Here is a 15,150-nt window from a genome sequence, read left to right as displayed (position 1 = left end):
TGGGGTTTGAAGGTGGAGCTGGTTTTCAGCATATGGCACTAGCAAACATCATAAAATTGAAGGAAGGATGAATGGACAAATGCAGCAAGACATTCTTGATAAAAAAACAAAATGCTGCCATCTACTAGGATGAAGAAAATGAATTGAGGGTGGACATTTCAGCAAGTCATTGATCCCAAACACAACACCAACGAAACTCTCTATTGGTTTCAGAGAAAGAAAATAAAGCTGCTAAAATGGCCTAGCCAATCACCTGACCTGAATCCAATAGAAAGCTTTTGGAATGAGCTACAGCTCAGCGTTCATAGAAAGAACCCATGACACTTTCTGAATATGAAAAATGTTTCTGTGAAGAATGGACCAAAATCACACCTGAGCAATGCATACGACTAGTTTTCCCACACAAGAGGCATCTTGAAGCTATCATCATCAACAAAGGCTTAAATAGATTACAGTAAGCATGGATTGGATGGGTTGTTACCGACATCTGGTGAGAAATTCAGGTCACTAGAACCTTTAGAAATATATTTATGTAGAAAATTGAAGATGTGTTCAATATTTATTTCATTATGCTGTGTCACGATTCCTCCGCTGAGTGTGTTTTGGATGCAATGAGTGACTTTTTACTGTGCTATGGAATAAGGATGTGCTGAGCTGTCAGTTTGATGAGTGACAGCTCATTCGTCCAATGTGATACTGAGAGGTGCTGGACTGTTGCTCAGTGGCCCAAAGTGTTGTTTTCAGATTAAAGTAAATTTTGCATTTCATTTGGAAATCAAAGTCCCAGAGTCTGGAGGAAGAGGCACACAATCCAAGCTGTTTGAGGTCTAGTGTGAAGTTTCCACAATCAGTGATGGTTTGGGGAGCCATGTCATCTGCTGCTGAAGGTCCAGTGTGTTTTATCAAGACCAAAGTCAGTGCAGCTGTCTACCAGAAAATTTTAGAGCACTTCTTGCTTCCCTCTGCCAGCAAGCTTTTTGGAGATGGGAATTTCATTTTCCAGCAGGACATGGCACCTGTCCACACTGCCAAAAGTACCAATACCTGGTTTAATAACCACAGTATCACTGTGCTTCATTGGCCAGCAAACTCACCTGACCTAAACCCCATTGAGAATCTATAGTGTATTGTCAAGAGGAAGATGAGAGACACCAGAACTAACAATGTAGATGAGCTGAAGGCTACCATCAAAGCAACTTGGGCTTCCATAACACCTCAGCAGTGCCACAGGCTGATTGCTCTGATTGCCTCCATACCACGCCGCATTGATGCAGTAATTCATGCAAAAGGAGCCCCGACCAAGTATTGAGTGCATTTACTGTACATACTTTTCAGTAGGCCAACATTTTTGAGTTTAAAATCATTTTCTCAGTTGGTTTTATACAGTGCATTTTGAAAGTATTTGGCCCCCTTGAATTTTTCAACCTTTTCCCACATTTCAGGCTTCAAACATAAAGATAAAAATGTTAATGTTATAGTGAAGAATCAACAACAAGTGGGACACAATTGTGAAGTTGAACGAAATTTATTGCTTATTTTAAACTTTTTTAAAAAATAAATAACTGAAAATTGGGGCATGGAATATTATTCGTCCCCTTTACTTTCAGTGCAGCAAACTCACTCCAGAAGTTCATTGAGGATCTCTGAATGATCCAATGTTGTCCTAAATGACTGATGATGATGATAAATAGAAGCCACCTATGTGTAATCAAGTCTCTGTATAATGGCACCTGCTCTGTGATAGTCTCAGTGTTCTGTTTAAAGCACAGAGAGTATCATGAAGACCAAGGAACACAACAGGCGGGTCCGTGATACTGTTGGAGAAGTTTAAAGGTGGATTTAGTTTCAAAAAGATTTCCAAAACTTTAAACATCCCAAGGAGCACTGTGCAAGCTGTCATATTGAAATGGAAGGAGTATCATACCACTGCAAATCTAATCAAGACCTGGCCGACCATCCAAACTTTCATTTCAAACAAGGAGAAGACAGATCAGAGATGCAGCCAAGAGGCCCATGATCACTCTGGATAAACTGCAGAGATCTACAGCTGAGATGGGAGAGTCTGTCCATAGGACAACAATCAGTCATACACTGCACAAATCTGGCCTTTATGGAAGAGTGGCAAGGAGAAAGCCATTTCTCAAAGATATCCATAAAAAGTGTCAGTTAAAGTTTGCCACAAGCCACCTGGGAGACACACCAAACATGTGGAAGAAGGTGCTCTGGTCAGATGAAACCAAAATCGAACTATTTGGGCACAATGCCAAACGATATGTTTGGTGTAAAAGCAACACAGCTCATCACCCTGAACACACCATCCCCACTGTCAAACATGGTGGTGGCAGCATGATGGTTTGGACCTGCATTTCTTCAGCAGGTACAGGGAAGATGGTTAAAATTGATGGGAAGATGGATGGAGCCAAATACAGGACCATTCTTGAAGAAAATCTGTTGGAGTCTGCAAAAGACCTGAGACTGGGACGGAGATTTGTCTTCCAATAAAAGAATGATCCCAAACATAAAGCAACATCTACAATGGAATGGTTCACAAATAAACATATTCAGGTGTTAGAATGGCCAAGTCAAAGTCCAGACCTGAATCCAATCAAAACTGCTGTTCACAAATGCTCTCCATCCAACCTCACTCAGCTTGTGCTATTTGCAAAGGAAGAATTGGCAAGAATTTCAGTCTCTCGATGTGCAAAACTGATAAAGACATATCCCAAGTGACTTGCAGCTGTAATCGCAGCAAAAGGTGGCGCTACAAAGTATTAACTTAAAGGGGACGAATAATATTGCATGCCCCAATTTTCAGTTATTTATTTTTTAAAAAAGTTTAAAATAAGCAATACATTTTGTTCAACTTCACAATTGTGTCCCACTTGTTGTTGAGTCTTCACCATAACATTACATTTTTTCATCTTTATGTTTGAAGCCTGAAATGTGGGAAAAGGTTGAAAAATTCAAGGGGGCCGAATACTTTCACAAGGCACTGTATAATATTCTAATTTCTGAGATAATGACTTTTGGGTTTTCATTGGCTGTAAGCCATAACCATCAACATTAACAGAAATAAACACGTGAAATAGATCACTCTGTTTGTAATGACTCTATATAATATATGCGTTTCCTTTTCTGTATTGAATTACTGAAACAAATTAACTTTGTGATGATATTCTAATTTATTGAGCTGTACTAGTAACTATCTATTATATCTATCTATCTATATATCTATCTATTCTATATAGCTATCTATGTTTTTATCATCTATCTATCTCACCCTATTTATCCATACTTTCCGTAAGACAAAAAACAAATCATTTGCTTCAAATTTACAGTAGCCCAAACATTCTTGTTCTAATTATCACCCTGCTGAGGCCTCATTTTACACACAAACTTGGGTCTGGGAACAGAATAGTTTTCTCAGAAGTAGGTTACAATGGAGAGTTTTGCAGATTGCACCACTAAAGTAGAAAAATGAAAGTTGAGACAAGTTGATTAATAAAAATTTACTTAATGAGGTAGATGGCTTGATATGCATAATAACCTATTGGAAAGCAAAAAACATATATTTCTATATGAGCTGATTTTCAGAAGAGGGCTGAGATATTATTGAACATTGTTGAAAAATTCTGGGGTCTTTTGGCCTACTCAACTTACACACTTGAACTGCTAGATTAGATATAGGGGGCCCTGTTTCAAGGTGATATCTTAGTTAAAATAATTTAAATATCTTACACAAACTATGCATTGTAAGCAGTCTGTTCAAAGAATATGTCAACCAGTAATCATTTTGTTACTAATTACTAATTCTATATTTAGATCATGAGAATTTAGTATGACATGTATTAGTAATATTGTACAGAATCCAGTATGAATGTACAAAATGACCCGCAAAGGGGTAGATGAAATTTGCAAGAGTTGTCTTGGTACCTGAGACTTGTTGAACTCCTAGAGCGATTAGACTTCCAATGAGTAACAATCCTAGAACTGCACTTAGGGCTCCCAGAAAGACTTCAAGCTGAGATCTACCTCCAAGGAAACTAAAGATGTGCCCTCTTCCTTTCCGAAAACCAACCTAAAGAAAGAGGTATATCACAAACACAAAAATGTATGATGTAAAAATTTTAATTTATATTATATCAATATTTAATTTAATAATATAAGCTCATTAAATCAGCAAGAAATACGGACAGCAATCAATTCAGCAATCAGTTCAACAACAGGATTAGGCAAGGTTCAGATGGGACAATGTGCTGCCTGTGCGCTCAGTGGAATGGCACTGCTGTTTCTTCAAGGTGAAGAAAGGAGACTCTGGAGTGACTGCTAGGGTTGGACATTTACTCTGCAAGATGATCGTGAAGAGGTGTTGTTAAAAGCGCTTGTTTCTCGATTATCTTGCCATGTAAATAGGGTACTGATCAACCAATGAACAAGCAAAATACACATTAATTGTCTGAAATAATCTTTTATGCAACATCACTCTGTGTTAACAGACCTCTCACTGCCAAGAACAATGGCAGCCTATGCGCACTGAGTGATCTAGTTTATTTCGCTAAGTCCTCATCGCTTAATTTGGTCTGCCTGTGTAAACAGGCATTCTAAAAACTGCCGATTGGTAAAAGTTCACTGATCAGCAGTCGTATCGGTCATTATATTGTAAGTAATATACAGATGTGGAGACAATGCACTCTTTTCTCTTAAAAATCAGAAGTGTGCTTGTTAATTTAAAATGTCAAGGTTTTTTAAGAATTGTAGTTGTGGAAGGTTTTCTTTTTTTAAGAATCATAGTTGTGGAAGGTTTTCTTTTTTTCAGATTTGTAGCTGTGGAAGGTTATTTTTTGTTTTTTTTTAAGAATCGTAGTTATTGGAGGTTTTCTTTTTTTAAGAATGGTACTTGTGGAAGGTTTTCTTTTTTTAAGAATCGTAGTTGTATCGGTTAGTGAGCAGGGTGGCGATTCTCCCCCTCTCAGATCTTGCACCAATTCTCAGTCACCTCGGCTTCAGTCCCGGATCTCTTCAGATTCCATTTTTAGGGCGTGGAGTAGGGCAGGTTTTGACACAGTAGCAGGGTGGAGTAGGGACTTGGACTGGCCCTCAATTAAAGAGCTGACCACTGCTTCAGATCCAGTGCCACTGGGGAACTGGTGAAGTTCCCAACTGAAGCATTTCTTGAACACAATTCCACCTAGGATGCAGTTTTTGTCGGCTAAGACTCTTTTTGAATCCACCTGCCTAGCATCAGGACCTATCCGACATAATCTCTCAATGTCCTACCCACTGTTGGTCTCGCCCCCCGGATCAGCCACCTCCCCCCTAAATTCTGCAATGGGAAAGACACTTAGATGTAACCTTCTTACTGGAACAGCGAACCAACATATTTCGTCTACCCCAAAAGACGTTCTTTAGCTCAAGATTACAGGAGGCGAATTGCAAAAACTTCTCACGCTGGTACAGAGTCCCCTCTAGTTTACACACAATGTTTCCTTCAGTGGACCCAATGTGTTGGTGGTATAGCGGGGCAGAGGGTACTTTCCTACCCATATTCTGGGAGTGTAGTGTGTTGCAGCCCTTTTGGACAGGAGTGAGTTAGATTATCCGCAAAATAACGGGGTATGCAGGAGAAATGGGGCCAGCATTATACCTACTGCAGCACAGCGAAATGTTGACTTCTGCATACAAATGTTGGCTCTTGAGATTTCTAATTATGGCGGCCCGCACGTGTTTGCCTCTTAACTGGAAGAAAGTTACCTGTCCCACTGAGTCACTGTGGATCAAGAGGGTTAACGACATTATACATATGGAGGACCTGATGTCTTCTATCCATGACACTTACGAGAAGTTCTGGGCCACCTGGTACTATTGGCTCAACTTCTAACAGAAAAACGAATATAAGGAGGCACTGAGATAAACGGAAAGAGATACCTTCTGGATGAAGGTGTGTGGAGGGACGCACTTGCCCCCACCCCACTTTCTCCTCCTACCGCTTTCCCCCTTATCCTCTTTCTCTGCTCTTCCGATCATTCCTTCTTTCTTTGTTCCCTCACTATCTCTTTCTTTTCTAGGATTTTTTCCTTTTTTACTCTCTCCCCTCCAGTTGGGCTGTTTTGTCTTCCAACCGCTAGGGAACTGGAGTCTGTTATAGCTTTGTACAAACTTTTGTCAGTCCACTTTATATTTTTGTTTTACCTAAAATGGTTTACATTCTTCTATGTGCAATGTATCTCTATGGTTTACATTTTGTTTATTGTTGTCAAGTTAAGTAAAGAATTATATAAAAAAAGAATCTTAGTTGTGGAAGGTTTTCTTTTTTTAAGAATCGTAGTTGTGGAAGGTTTTCCTTTTTTAACAATCGTAGTTATGAAAGGTTTTCCTTTGTTAAGAATCGTAGTTGTGGATGGTTTTCTTTTTTTAAGAATCATAGTTGTGGCTGAAGACAACAAGCATTCTGCCCTAATTCGTGATATAATTTCATGCTGATCATAAACCAAATACAATTTGCAACTCGGAGGCATAAAAGGCCAAGAACCATTAACAGTTTAACTATGATCCACCATTGGCTCTACACCACTGTAATGATGAAGATGCCATCACAAATTCCATGAAAGCTATAGGTCTACATATACTGTAAGATAGTCAGTCAGTTAACTATGGAAATTAGGTTGGTTTTCCTAAAATTGAGTGACATAAAGTAGATGCCTATACTTTAAGCTTAGCATAATTATGTATATTAAAGAAAAATTTGGATTCCTTTAAAATTGATTGATAACTTCTTGGCAGATGCTAGAATCCTTGTGAAGTAGTGGTGAATGTACTAAAAATCAAATTTAACATATTATAATCCATTTTGGAAAGGTATTACTTGACAACTGTAAAAAGGCTCATGCTGCTAATGAAAGTAGAGTCTTGCCGATAACCATCATCTAAAGGTCCAGTCACACTAAGCAACTTACCAGCGATCCCAACAACGATAGGGATCGCTGGTAAGTTGCTAGGAGGTTGCTGGTGAGATGTCACACTGCAACGCTCCAGCGATCCCACCAGCAACCTGACCTGGCAGGGATCGCTGGAGCGTGGCTACACGAGTTGCTGGTGAGCTCACCAGCAACCAGTGACCAGCCCCCAGCGCCGCGTGAAAGATGCTGCTTGGTAACTAAGGTAAATATCGGGTAACCAACCCGATATTTACCTTGGTTACCAGCTCACGCAGCTACACGTGCAGAGAGCAGGGAGCAGCGCACACTGAGCGCTGCTCCCTGCTCTCCTAGTTACAGCACACATCGGGTTAATTACCCGATGTGTGCTGCAGCTAAATGTGCACAGAGCAGGGAGCAGCGCACAATGCTTAGCGCTGGCTCCCTGCTTTCCTAGCTACAGCACACATCGGGTTAATTAACCCGATGTGTCCTGCAGCTACATGTGCACAAAGCAGGAGCCGGCAGTGACAGTGAGAGCGGCGGAGGCTGGTAACAAAGGTAAATATCGGGTAACCAAGGACAGGGCTTCTTGGTTACCCGATGTTTACATTGGTTACCAGCCTCCGCAGAAGCCAGCTCCTGCTGCCTGCACATTTAGTTGTTGCTGTCTCGCTGTCACACACAGCGATCTGTGCTTCACAGCGGGACAGCAACAACTAAAAAATGGCCCAGGACATTCAGCAACAACCAACGACCTCACAGCAGGGGCCAGGTTGTTGCTGGATGTCACACACAGCAACATCGCTAGCAACGTCACAAAAGTTGTTCGTTAGCAGCGATGTTGCTAGCGATGTTGCTTAGTGTGACGGGGCCTTTACAGTGTAAAATGTTACAAATAGATTGCTCTTGCAAATTGTGTTGGCTTCATCCCCACCCACAAAGCACGTGACAATACTGCCAAGGTCCTAAATGTTGTTCAATTAGTTTAATCTAATTACATCCCTCTATGCCTCTGTTTCACGGAAGCTGAAAATCATTAGACTGGATTATCTGGCTTTGTATCTTTTCAGTTTTACAATGCATTGGTGTGAGCCTGGTCATGTAATTGTGGATTACCCGTCTCTGTAGATAGTTTTATTCACACTTTTCAAGGTTAATGCCTGGCATCTGTTGGCATTGTGCTGTCAGACACACCCCTATGGTTCCATAATAGGACTACTGTAGGGGTTTTTTACATGCCGCCCTGGATGTGCATCACATGTGAACTGAAATTTTTTTTCGCTCACTTTTTTTTTAGTAGAAATAATTACATAATCTTTATCATCGAGGCCCATGTCTGTCACTTACAAAAACAGACTAGTGGTCATATGGGAGCCGCATATTGGTGTGGCTGTGCATAATTCCATCAATAACACTGAGATCCAATACTAGACACAGCCAACCTTATGGATGCCATAAGTGGCTGGACTATTATAAGCAATTAAGGGGATTTCTATTCTGCTGATCACCTAGGCCCTGGGGTCAGACCATTCACCCCAATGAAATAATGATGTACTACCTATCCTAGTTGAGCCATAATGCAAAAAATACTTATTTTCTTCAGCAAAATGCAAAAAGATATATATATATATATATATATATATATATTCAGTGTTATGTAAACAGACAATTAAGTACATAACGTAACACATAAACAGGTAAAGCAGGTGTGGTACTGATTATCTCTTACTTCTACAGTATCAGGGGTTGAAGCCGTCTCCCCTGAAGGGTCTGGAGTATCTTCATCGTGAAATGTGGCACGTTTGTAGTCAGACATCTGGAAGACGTAAACATTTCTTAGTTACTTTTAAACTATATCAACATGTAAAAGAATTGTGAATACAAACTGTAAATTTAAAAACTAAAAATAATGAGAACATTTTGGATAGGCCGTGTTAGACTTTTTTTTAATGTAAATATAGCCTAAGCTGACATTATTGGACCCATTATAGCCTATTAATCATTGGTCATCAAATGATTTCTAAGTGCATTATTGGCCCTCAAGAACTACAAGCCCAAGGCGAATTTACTCTTTACTCTAGCTACAGCGAAGTTTGCAATTAATCAGATTAGTCTTGTCTCAGTAGTGAACGGTTTCGGAAACCCACTATTTACATGCAATAGTCTGGTCAATACTAGAGCATTCTGTGATTTTTCTTTCACACGGACCTGAAGTGTACTAGCACATAAGCTAACATTGGGTCTGTGTACTGTCCGTTCTCCATAAAGGCAAAACACGGACTGAAACTACGTTTGTGTGAACCTAATCCTATGTGAAAAAAACTCAATAGCAGTAGAAGCATCAAGACTACTCTTGCATATTCTCATAGATTTCAACTGGAAAAAGCGATATTATATATTATCTTTTTAACTTAATGGCTGACCATGTGGTAGAAAACCACGAAATTCTGAAAAATTATTACAAAATTAATTCAATAAATATTTTTACTGTTTTATTTATGCAGCTGTATAGGGCCAAATTTTTCATTAAAGAAGTGCTTCACGAGATAGGAGGGTGGAGCTAGCCGATGGCACACTGAGATGCTGTAAGAAGGAGCTCCCACACATCAGTGGTGAATTCTCACACTTCAAAGGCACTCACCGGGTCCAGGATCAGTAATGGCACGCAGGAGAGGACGGGCGACGAGTGTACAGACTCCAGAGGGGGAAGGTACAGATATCACCCGCTTTTTCGGGACCTCAGCCTCCCAGCCTGACACCTCTGCTCTCTCCAACATGGCGCTGGCAGACACTGAGGCAGGAGATAACGCTCAGCAAACATGCAGTGGAGCGACCTCACTGTCTCCTCACATAACAGCAGCCAGCTCAGCTATAAACATAGATAAGGCACAGCAGGACACTACAGAAGGGAGTGTTGAAAACCCCCTGTCCCAGCCACAAAAGCAACTGCCAGATGAACTGCAGGCAGAGCAGGGCCCCAGCTCTGTGATACAGCAGACCCCAGCAGCCATGGGAAGCAGATCTGTGACACCCGGAGAGGAGCCTGTAATACCACAACAACAGCACACATCACCTAAAGAACAAAGATCCCCCACCTCCACCCGCAGAAACAAGGGAGATAAGAATAAATCAGACCAGACACAGGAGCAAGAAGAAGATTGGGATTGGAAAGCACATATCAGATCAATTCCAACCAGGCAGGAAATGGACTCTTTGCTGGGGAAATTGAGGGAATCCCATAAGCAAGACATGGCTGCTATACAGTCAGAGATCAAACAAATTGGCCAGCGTGTAGCAGCTACAGAAGAGGTGCAGGAACAGGTATTTTCCCATATAGAATCACATCAACAAGTCCTATCAGAGCACACAGCCCAGATACAGGACATTCTGACCCACTTAGACGATATTGAAAACAGACATCGCCGTAATAACTTAAGGATTAGAGGCCTCACAGAAGCAGTGGCACCACCACAGCTGGATGAATGGGCACAAAAATTCTTTACCCGTCTCCTCCAACGTGACCCAGAACAACGCATAGAACTGGACCGCATCCACAGATCCCTAGGCCCCAAATCTCTTGACCCGGCCAGACCAAGAGATGTGATATGTCGGGTCCACTTCTATAAAGAAAAGGAGGCCATACTACAAAGATGCAGAGAGAAAGGAGCGGGTACATATAAAGGGACACCTCTGATTGTCCTACCAGACCTAGCACGGAGGACACTGCAACTACGCAAGGCCTTAAGACCACTACTCCAATCCCTCAAAGATAAGGATGTTCCATATCGCTGGGGATATCCGTTCCAACTCACAGCAAAGAAAAATGGGAAGTCGGCGGTCTTCCGGTCCTTGGGAGACCTCCCCAACTTCCTAGGGACTTTTGAACTGCCTATGATCAGCCTGCCAGATTGGCCAACCCCGGGAGGCCCTGCACCCTTACCACCAAGAGAGCACTGGCGACAAGTCCAGAAGAGAAGGGGTGGAGGATCCCCCCGTGATATACACCGCTGAATATCGCTGACCATCCAAAGAAAAGGACAAAAACTTCTTGGAAAACCAGGAGGCGAGATATAAATTGATTGTATTGGACTGCTTACCTGTTCATAGAGCGTCATGTATCAGTATCTTCTCTCCTCACGCTTACTTTCCTAGTCCCCCCCTTTTTTTTTTTTTTTCTTCTTTTCTTCTCTTTCCTTCTCTCTCTCCCTACTCCCCTCCACTCGCCCCCTCTCCCCTCCCCTTATACCTCTTCCTTCGTATCATTCCCACCTTGCGTCTTCCTCTTCACACACCTTCTATGAGCGCACTACTTCCTACAAACTAACTCTACTCAACCCATCTTCCCTCCCCAGCACACATACTTACAAAGGACACATGCCCTACACTAATTTCTACCCCCTTCCTCTCCTCCCCTCTTAGACATGCTCTCTACATACACCCCTCCATACGCCTCCTACACTCCGTCCTCCCACTTCTCCCCACGTCCTCCCCCCTGGTCCTTTGCCCTACACCACTTCATATTTTTTTTTGTATTGTCTCACTCAATCTGTTGCTCCCCCTTTCATTCTTTACATCTGGATCTGATACTGAGCTCTGGTTTAATGGCATTTTATATTGAGTTGATAGCCTCATGTTCTCCTGCCGATGTGTGATCCATACCCAAAACACACCAAGTAATTGGGGGTGTGGGGGAGGGGAATGGAAAAGTGATTAATCACTACTAGACTGTATACGTTGATTGTTATTCATATTATTTGTGGGCGTTCGCCGCAGAGGGGAGTTCCTGAAAGACCGTAGGCTTTCCCGCACCTCTATTAGGGACGTGGCAGAGTGCCACATTAGACAATAGTCTACCAGTAGATACCTAAGATCAGTAGGCACCCTAGTCCTACTTAGCTTATCTAATTTTACCTTTCACCACTATCTTATCTCTGCTCTTGCTCTTCTCCCCTTGGTTTTCCCTATACCCTGCCTACCCTTTTCTGTGATGTCGCATCTCACCTTTTGCACTTACAATACTAAAGGCTTAAATAAACCCGAAAAGAGAAGTCAGATCCTATATCGCCTGCACAGGAAGGGAGTTAAAATAGCCCTATTTCAAGAGACACACTTCATAGCCTCCAACACTCCCAACTGTAAAACCAAGAATTACCCGACATGGTTCCATGGCCCACACCCCAACAAGAAGGCATGTGGGGTTTCCATTGCTTTTCACAAGACATTCCAGCCAACAGTTCTCGACACGCTCACTAGCCCGGAGGGACGCTGGCTATTTCTTAAAATATCTTTCCTGAATAATACTTATACAATCGCTAACATCTATTTCCCAAATCAGGACCAGGTATCCTTTGGAGTGGAGACTCTGGAGAAGCTGGCAGAGTTTGCGGGTGGCACCTGTATCATCTTGGGAGGAGACTTCAACCTTGTGCTGGATCCAGCCATGGATTCGTCCTCTGGTAGGTCTGCAATCCCTTCCTCGGCACTACGCAGATTAAAACGAGAACTAACATCCCTTAAACTAGTTGATCTTTGGAGGGTCTTACATCCCGGAGTCAGAGACTACAGTTTTCATTCCACAGTTCACAATAGCTACACCAGACTAGACCACATTTTCATATCCCACGACCTGCTAGACAAATCCCCGGGTTGTTCAATGGATGTTTTTCTCTGGTCGGACCACGCACCAGTATATGGGGAAATTGGGGTGAGAGATATGGGGGGGGTGGGACACACATGGAGACTGAACGACAACCTGCTCAAGAATGAGCAATGCCTGGAGGATATTCATAAAACCATTGCAAACTTCAAAATAGATCATATGGCAGATCCCACACCTGCCCCGGTCAAATGGGAAGCGTTGAAATGTATGATCAGGGGGGTCTGCATATCCCATGGATCCAGAATTAAAAAAGAAAGTGCAAGGGAACTAAAAGAACTGTTAGCACAACTAGGCCATAAAGAAACGATAAACAAAACCAAATCCAGTGACACCATTAAAACGGAAATTTCTACTATCCGCCACCAAATATTATCTATCCTTGACCGAAAATCACTGTGTATCAGAGATAAATTTCATAGGAATATCTTTGAGTTTGGAGATAAAAGTGGACGATTGTTAGCCAGGACCCTTCACCCCAGACAGGCACAAACCCCAATATTAGCGTTAAACTCACAGACAGGTACCCAGATACATTCCACCCCTGACATATTAGAAGAATTCAGAAACTACTATACAAAACTTTATAACATCCCATCCCCACATACCCCATCACCTGATGCGAGACATCGCGACATTTGGGAATACTTAAACAAATATGCCCCAGACCCCCTTGAAGATGCGGTAGCTGAAGACATAGACGAGGATTTCTCAGACACAGAGCTAAGCGATGCCATTAAAACCCTTAAAGTGGGTAAAAGCCCTGGTCCTGATGGGTTCACCCCCCGGTTTTACAAAATATGTGGAGGGGCCTGCAGCCCTATAATGCTGAAAGCCTTCAATTCCATAACCAACACATGCCAGTTCCCTAAACAGACACTCCAAGCCCGAATAACTGTAATCCCCAAGCCTGGCAGGGACCCACTGACCTGCTCTAATTACAGACCTATCTCACTAATAAATGTGGATATTAAATTGTACTCTAAAATGATAGCCCTGAGACTAGGCCCCCTCATACCCAAACTAATCCACAAAGACCAGGTGGGATTTGTCCCAGGGAGGGAGGCACGGGACAACACTATTAGAACCCTGTCCCTAGTGGCCCAGGCACGTCAGCGTCAAATCCCAATGTGCCTCTTGACAGTAGATGCTGAAAAGGCATTTGACAGAGTCCATTGGTTTTTTTTAGAAGCCACGATGCAGGCAATCGGCGTCCGTTCGCACTTACTACAATGGATAAAAGCATTATATCACGAACCAACGGCACAAGTGGGCGTGAACGGACGCCTGTCAGCTCCATTTAATATTAGAAACGGTACCAGACAGGGATGCCCCCTATCGCCATACCTATACATCCTGGTAATGGAATCCCTAGCAAATGCACTCAGGGAAAACCCTTCGATAAAAGGGATACAGATAGGACAAACATCTCATAAATTAGCACTATTTGCGGACGATCTCTTGATATATGTGACACAGCCGAAGACTAGTTTGCCCAACATACTGCAGGAGTTTGAGATCTTTGGCAGACTCTCCAATTTTAAAGTAAACCTACAAAAAACAGAGATCTTAAATGTATCGCTACCATCCGTAGAAGAGAATACTCTCAAACCCGCCTTCCCCTTTAAGTGGGCCAGCAATTACATTAAATATCTGGGAATCAGGGTTTCTCCCAACCACCAAGATCTATATAATTACAATTTCCCAGACCTTTTAAAAAATATCCACAAAGACCTCATAGCATGGGATAACCTCCCCATTTCCTGGTTCGGCAGGGTCAATACAATTAAAATGGATGTCCTACCTAAAATACTATACCTGTTTCAAACTATCCCACTGAACCTAGGAGAAAATGTCTTCCTCAAGTTAAAGAAGATGATCAGCAATTTTATATGGCGTGGCACCAAACCCCGACTGAAATACTCAATGCTGATTAAATCTCGCTGGGACGGAGGGGCGGGGCTCCCGGATCTTAAAGCTTATCACGCAGCAGCGGTGGGTGGTTGCATATTGGATCTCCTGCACAGTAAAGACAGAAAATTGTGGGTGGAGATTGAATGTGACCTATGCCCGAATATGGCACACGGAATCTTCTGGTTGTCATCTAGAACTAACCTTGGGACCCTGGGAGTTTCCCCGATCCTCTTGTCCCTGGCTACAGCGTGGAGGACAGCCAATAGACGATATAGATTGACAGGAGAACCGGGTCCTATGACGCCTCTGGTGGGCAACCCCGCGTTTCAATGCTGGTTTCACGAACCTCATCCCAGACTGATTTCAACGCCAATGGGAAGGATTCCACGAGTTAAAGACGTAATTACCCAACAGGGATGCAAACCACTGATATCCCTGCTTGGAGACCGGCCACGGGAACCAGGCTACTGGTTCCAATATCTACAACTACGTAGTTTCAAAGATTCTCTGGCTCCGGGATCTGAGATACATAAGGATCTGACTCCATTTGAAAAACTATGTTTCCTTAGAGAAACACCCCCTCACATAGTCTCAATAATCTACAACATAGCAGTGCCCGAGGGGGATGGAGGAGACGACTTGCCTGACTACGTTAGACATTGG

General features: G+C 42.5%; 1 protein-coding gene across 2 annotated transcripts in view; it reads right to left on the bottom strand.

Annotated features, from left to right (window-relative positions):
- The window catches only part of ECE2 (endothelin converting enzyme 2), a 145,970-nt gene that overhangs the window by 120,012 nt on the left and 10,808 nt on the right, over positions 1 to 15,150 (bottom strand). For both annotated transcript variants that reach the window (XM_075340345.1, XM_075340343.1), the window contains 2 exons: positions 8,647 to 8,733; positions 3,934 to 4,078 (listed from right to left, as the gene is read on the bottom strand). In XM_075340345.1, the coding sequence (XP_075196460.1) occupies positions 3,934 to 4,078; positions 8,647 to 8,733 (232 nt within the window). The remainder of the gene's footprint in view (positions 1 to 3,933; positions 4,079 to 8,646; positions 8,734 to 15,150) is intronic.

The sequence above is a fragment of the Anomaloglossus baeobatrachus genome, chromosome 3 (assembly GCF_048569485.1).
Source record: "Anomaloglossus baeobatrachus isolate aAnoBae1 chromosome 3, aAnoBae1.hap1, whole genome shotgun sequence".
In the NCBI taxonomy this organism is placed as follows: domain Eukaryota; kingdom Metazoa; phylum Chordata; class Amphibia; order Anura; family Aromobatidae; genus Anomaloglossus; species Anomaloglossus baeobatrachus.
This window is presented reverse-complemented; position numbering and strand designations above follow the sequence as displayed.